The sequence below is a fragment of the Mauremys mutica genome, chromosome 4, assembly GCF_020497125.1.
Source record: "Mauremys mutica isolate MM-2020 ecotype Southern chromosome 4, ASM2049712v1, whole genome shotgun sequence".
Classification (NCBI taxonomy): domain Eukaryota; kingdom Metazoa; phylum Chordata; order Testudines; family Geoemydidae; genus Mauremys; species Mauremys mutica.
The window spans coordinates 113710635-113716634 of NC_059075.1; the positions used below are offsets into that span (position 1 = coordinate 113710635).

The following is a 6000-nucleotide window of genomic DNA, read 5'->3' on the forward strand; positions in this document are numbered from 1 at the left end:
CTGACCAATTGGACACTGCCTGACTGGTCCCTCGTGACTTTGTTCCAAGCACTCCCCATTTTCTGGCCAGCCATCCAGTACAATCTCCTCTCATGTTCACTTGACTATATTTTCGTAATGTCACTGACACTCTCTTAGGAGTCCAAAACTGTAAATCACACTCTTACCCTTCTGCCTTAGCACCAACAAATTCTTCTTTTGATATAATGTGTTACAGCTCCCAGCCAAACAAACTCCTTAACACTCTGCCAGTCCTCACTTTGCCTTACTTCATGTATTTCAGTTCCTGGACCCTCCAAAAGCATCTCCATGCAGCATCCAGCCCGTCGCTGGATGCTGGCAGAAATACCAAGCCTGCTGTCTCAGAAAAGACAGAGTACACACTTGGCTCAGCTGAGGGTGCACACCTCCATCTAATATAATAACACTGAGATGAATTTATGATAAAACAAGAATAATTTTATTAATCTGTTCTGTAAGTGATACTAAACAGAGATAATAGAAAGAAGAAAATGGTTACAAATAAAAGTATAATCACACTTTCTGGAGACTAAAACTTAATTCAAGGGGTTACAATCCTTGTCTAAGAGAAGCTTTTTACCTAAAGAAACCTTTCAGCGTCACCCACCCCATTCGCAGAACGCTAATAGCGTTGAACTTTGTCCTCTCATTGGAATAACAAAATGTTTTCTTGCTTCTCCCTATTTTCCCCAAAGTGTCTTTGCCACTAGAGTCAGGATGAACCTGTGTCTTCCTGTGATTCCATATCTTCATGTTAATTTGCTCTCCTGTTTATCTCCAATGCAAGTGAACTGTCCATTTCCTCTGGCATTGCCACGCTCAATTTGCATTAGAGACAGGGAGATAACTAGTCCTCCCTCTTTCTGAAAGGAAATCCGTTTCTCCCTTTAGTTGGTTGCAGACTTTAAAGCATATCATTAGTAAGTATCCATAATTCTTTGTTGATATATACATTTCACAGTGATATTAATGGCCAGTATGTCACCGGCTTTCCTTTGATATCTTACACATTTTTTTATAGGTAAATATGATGGCCATGTGTTAGGTGTAGAGAGTTTCAGGCCTGATAGGAGTTCCTCTTACATGGCAGTGAATCCTTTGCCAGTGGGCATTGATAGGCTCTTAAGGTACATTCTACACTTCAGTTAAAACCTGTGGCACCAAGTCTCAGAGCCTGGGTCAGCTGATCTGGGGTTGGACTGTGGGGCTAAAACATGCAATGTAGATATTCGGACTCAAGCTGGAACCTGCGCTCTGAGGTCCTGTCCCCTCAGGGAGTCTGAGCCTGGACTCCAGCTTGAGCCTGGCCAGGCACAGTTATGCTGTGGGACTTTTATTGCAGTGTAGACATACTCTTAGGGTTACTGTCACTATCACTTCAGACTCTGGGATTTCACACCCCAGAGTGCATTAGTTTGTGGTGTGGGGGAAGGACACCAGTAACGAGAGCGCTCACGCTCTCTCTCTCTCAGCACTGTCTTAAAAGGGGTAAGAATTTAGTCATGATGTGACTTTCCAGCAGATAAGGTCAGGTTGGACTCCTCTAATGCTTTTCTTAGTTGGCCAGGAGCAGTGCTGTTGGGCTACTCAAGGGGATATATTTGGTTCCAGTGGACTCAAGTGAGGAGCTCTGTGAACTGACCTACCTGGGCCAAATTCACACCTGGTGCAGCTCCATTGGTTTCACTGGAATCCCAGCCATTTGGACCAAGTCTGAATGTGATCCTGCTGGAACGCTGATTGTTATGGGTTTCATAACAGAGGTTCTTGTTATCAAGTTTGTAGAACATTCAAGTTAACTTGGAATTGAAACCACAAAGTAGAGAGCATTGCATATAGCACATTTGGGTCCATTTTTCTGTTCTGTGTAAAGGAAAACTCATGGCACAGTGAGATTTTATTTTTTTAAATAGCTTTGCTAACGGTAAAATCCCAGGACCACACTGGGTCTGATTTTTTTTAAAATCAGGACTTCCTTCCATTTATGTAACCCCTTGTCTTGTGTTTTAGGTAATCGTTACTGCAACTGGTCAGTGTTCTATCAGAATTGCTGTGTCCTTTTACACTGTCGCCATCTGTATGTGTGTCAGAATGCCAGCGCTCAGGACATTAAAGATCTACTTGGAGGTAATTCTACACTGCAGGGCTCCTGGTAAAACCAGATAGTGCAGTCACCTTTAAGATAAAAAGATTGCATCATACTAAATACCGTACACTCAGCGCTTTGCTGCACCTCTGGCTGAGAATAGGGAGCACAGGATATGTTTGTACTTTAGAATCTGTCTATTGGAAGATTTGTCCCATTGTCTCTTCTGGTAGTTGTAATATTGAAAGAACATGGTATGGTTTTTAAAGAAACATGATTTGTAGCCTGTCCCTGTGAAAGGACTCACTAGGCACACCTGTCGCACCCTAAACTCTGTCCTTTTGGAAGACCCAACCAGAAGGACTTAAAACAAACAAACAAAAACCCTGAAAGGAGGCCATCTTGGGATTGGATTTCCTTTGACTGCCAGGATGTCATGCCAGAAGCGGCAGGCTGCGTGGGTAATCAGAAAGGCATTAGCAGCAATTGCTAGCCATGGTTTTACAACAGCAGGGGCTTCAATTTTAATTAAAAGTGACACCATAACGAAATGAAGCTCGTTGGCAACTGAGGAACCAATCTTGAAACGTGTTTAAAAATTCTTCTGTAGACAAGTTTAAAAAAAAAAAACACTCCCACGAGCTCATCCATTGTTCATTTTGTGTTGTGAAAGGTTGCTTGAGGATTTAACAGCTTAGCTCTTTTAATGCTTATGGGATTCGTGCTACTAAAAGCTTGATCATCAGCGGAGGCGCCTTATGTATTTAAGGGGAAATTTTCAAAAAGTTTTAAGAGGGGTAAAATTATGGGCCTAAATAAAGGCCGTGAATGGTGCCTTTTAACGTGCAAGAGCACAGGCCTTTGGCTTCTGTCACTGGTCAGGTCAGAGTGAAGGGTACTGCTGCTCTGCTTTTAAGAACCAGTTTGAGAGGTGAAGTGTTACCCTTCCTTTGAGCAATTCAGAGGGTTCCAGTCCTGGAGAGACAAATGACAGAGGTGCCCGGCATAGAGAGTAACCCAGGAAAGGGTTCAGCTTATGAGAGGGCTTTACGCAAATAATAGAGGATATGCTAGGTTTGACTGTGATCTTATTTACATTGGAGTAAATAGTGCAGTGGTTCTCAGACTTTTGTATTGGTGACCCCTTTCACACAGCAAACCTATGAGTCTGACCCCCCCCTTGCAAATTAAAAACATATATATTTTTTTTATATTTAACACTATATTATAAATGCTGGAGATGAAATGGGTTTTGGGGTGGAGACTGACAGTTTGTGACCCCCACATAATAACCTTGTGACCCCCTGTTTGAGAACCCCTGAAATAGGGCATAACTCCATTGAAGTAAGCTGCACACCATCTGCTTCAGGAGATACTCCTGACTTACTTCAGTGTGAATGAGATCAGAATTAGGCCCATTGGTTTTTGAACTTTTTTGTTTTTGTTTTCAAAGAGCTTGTCCTTAGGAAAAGAGAAGCACAGCGACTTGGCCGAACCAGCAGGCAAGTAGAATATAACGCAAGCCAAGAGAACCAGACAGAGAGTCGAGCAATGGTACCACCTTCACCATCAGCTCAAGTAAGGACTGTAATGACAGGTACCAGAACGACCTCACCAGCAGTAATTACAACTATAGCCACAACCACCACCACCACTAAAGCCACAACCACCCAATCCACCAAGGGAACCCCAGGTGAGATAAGTACAACTACTCCATCAGCCAGAGGTAATGAAACTGCAGAGATGCTTGGGGTTCTGACAGCTAATCCCACTATCCCTACCAGCACCACATCTCCAGCTGCCTCTTCTCTCACTTCAAATAACGATACTTCTAGCTCCATGACCACAGCCATCTTTGAAAAGACAAGTAATAAGGTGTTCACTTCAGGAACTACAAAGGCACCAGCACCCTTGTCTCAAACTACTATTGCTACTCCTGAATTGAAAGTGAGGACTGCAATGTCCCAAACAACAGAGTATCACAATGCAACCATTGCCACACACAGCACTCCCATCCCTAGCACAGTTATTACTGTAGGGGTTGGCCCATTGACAACAAGTTTATCTGTAGCGGCAACCACCGACAGCCTACAGGAGTTGAAAACACATTCCCCAGATTCTGCAGTCACCAGTCCGTCTTCAAAGAGTGCCAGTCCGACAGTGCCAACAATCAAAGCTACTTCAACTCTTGAGCCCCTGACAACTACAGTGGAAAGGCCCCAGAATATCACAGCTAAGCCATCTCCTACTATCCCAGTCCAAACAAAGACTTCAGCAACTAACCGGCCATCAACAAAGGCCACCATTGGGCCTGGGGTGACGACGACGACAACAACAACATATAGTACTTTCTTGACTAAGCTTACCACCACGGGTCCAACAAATGCACCCAAAACAACAGCCTTGGGCTTTGGCAGAGATGAGCAAAACACAGACTATGACAATCTGCTGATTGCCACTGGGCCTCTGACTCAGTACTTGGTGGACACCAGTTCACTCCTGGCAGTACTTCTATTTGGGATCATATTTTTCATAACAGTCTTAGTTCTATTTGCCATGCAGGCCTATGAAAGCTACAAGAAAAAGGACTATACACAAGTGGACTACTTAATCAATGGAATGTATGCGGACTCAGAAATGTGACAGGCAGGAGCAGGGGTGCCGAGAGAGGCTTAAATATGTATCGAGGAGATGGAAAGCCTGTGGCTTGTTCTTCCCCTGTTTGCATATAAGACAAACTGAAAGTGCTTCCAAATTACTTCTGGTGCAATTTAGGAGAAATGCCATGTACTATATAAATTTTTATTTTTTATCAACTGTAACAGGTTGCCATAAGAGCGGTAGTCATTTCTAGAACTCTTCCAACCGTGCTTCTGCCAATGATTTTTGCATTGCAAAATGAAGCTACCAGGGTGAGCCATCGCCCTCTAAGAATGGTATGTGCTTCCTAAGCTCTGTGTTTACATTTGATTTAAGTTCCTTGAGTTTTGTTAATTTCACACACATTCCCATTTGTAAAATGGGGATGATGCTGATGATGCTCGCCCATCTTCTATGAAGCACTTTGGGCTCACAGGATGAGAAGTGCTAAGTATTACTGTCTGTGTTGGGGAGTTTTTAATCAAGTGAGCATCATGTTTCAGGAAGCTTCCTGCCTGTAAAGAGAACGATTTACAAGATGCTATTAACACTCTGCTTACTGCTGATTTAAGACGGTTCTTCCCAAGGTGCAGATCATTGTGTTTGTGCACCTATATGATCTTATTTTTGTATTCACTCAATAAAAGGGGACCTGGAGGGCATGCAATGTTGTATTTGTCTATATTCCTCTCCCCATCCTGCCCCAAAACACATCTTGCAAGCAAGCTGGTATTTCTTCACAACTTATAGAACTAGCTCAGCAGGACAAGTCCAAGCTTAGGGTCCAATCCCATGCATAGGGTTGAATGCCCTCAAGCCCATTGGTAGCATGGAGCAGCTCACCAGAAATGCTAATCTTTCAGGATAAGGCCTTCGTTCTCTGAGGCCCTGATCCTGCAAATGAGCCATATGTGCACAGTCCTGTTCACCTGCACAGAGCACATTGACTTCAGTGCAGGCTTGGAGTCTACATTTGCATTCGGTTCAGATTTGGGGTAAAAGCTAATCTGGATCTGATCCTCGCTGTCTTTTTCCAACTGGGTACCTCATCCTGCAACCAGCCCACGGGAGTGTGGCCTCCTGCCCACTAGCCAAAGAAAGCATCTGCTCACCACATTGTCCTAGCCACAAAACCAGTGCAAGGTTGGGATATTGGCAAGCACGAAGTCTTGCTTTTCACTGCCTTCTGAAAAGCAGTTGGCCTCTTCCTGAGGTGCCCTACATCAGGACCATAGGGGGTGCAGTAAATACAT

General features: G+C 43.8%; 1 protein-coding gene across 1 annotated transcript in view; it reads left to right on the top strand.

The window, feature by feature from the left end:
- The window catches only part of C4H11orf24 (chromosome 4 C11orf24 homolog), a 58059-nt gene extending 52650 nt beyond the window's left edge, over positions 1–5409 (top strand). Inside the window, exons 3-4 of the mRNA XM_045017053.1 lie at positions 2032–2148; positions 3561–5409. Coding sequence (XP_044872988.1) covers positions 2032–2148; positions 3561–4750 — 1307 coding nt within the window. The 3' untranslated portion in view covers positions 4751–5409. The remainder of the gene's footprint in view (positions 1–2031; positions 2149–3560) is intronic.
- The last annotated feature ends 591 nt before the right edge of the window (positions 5410–6000 follow it).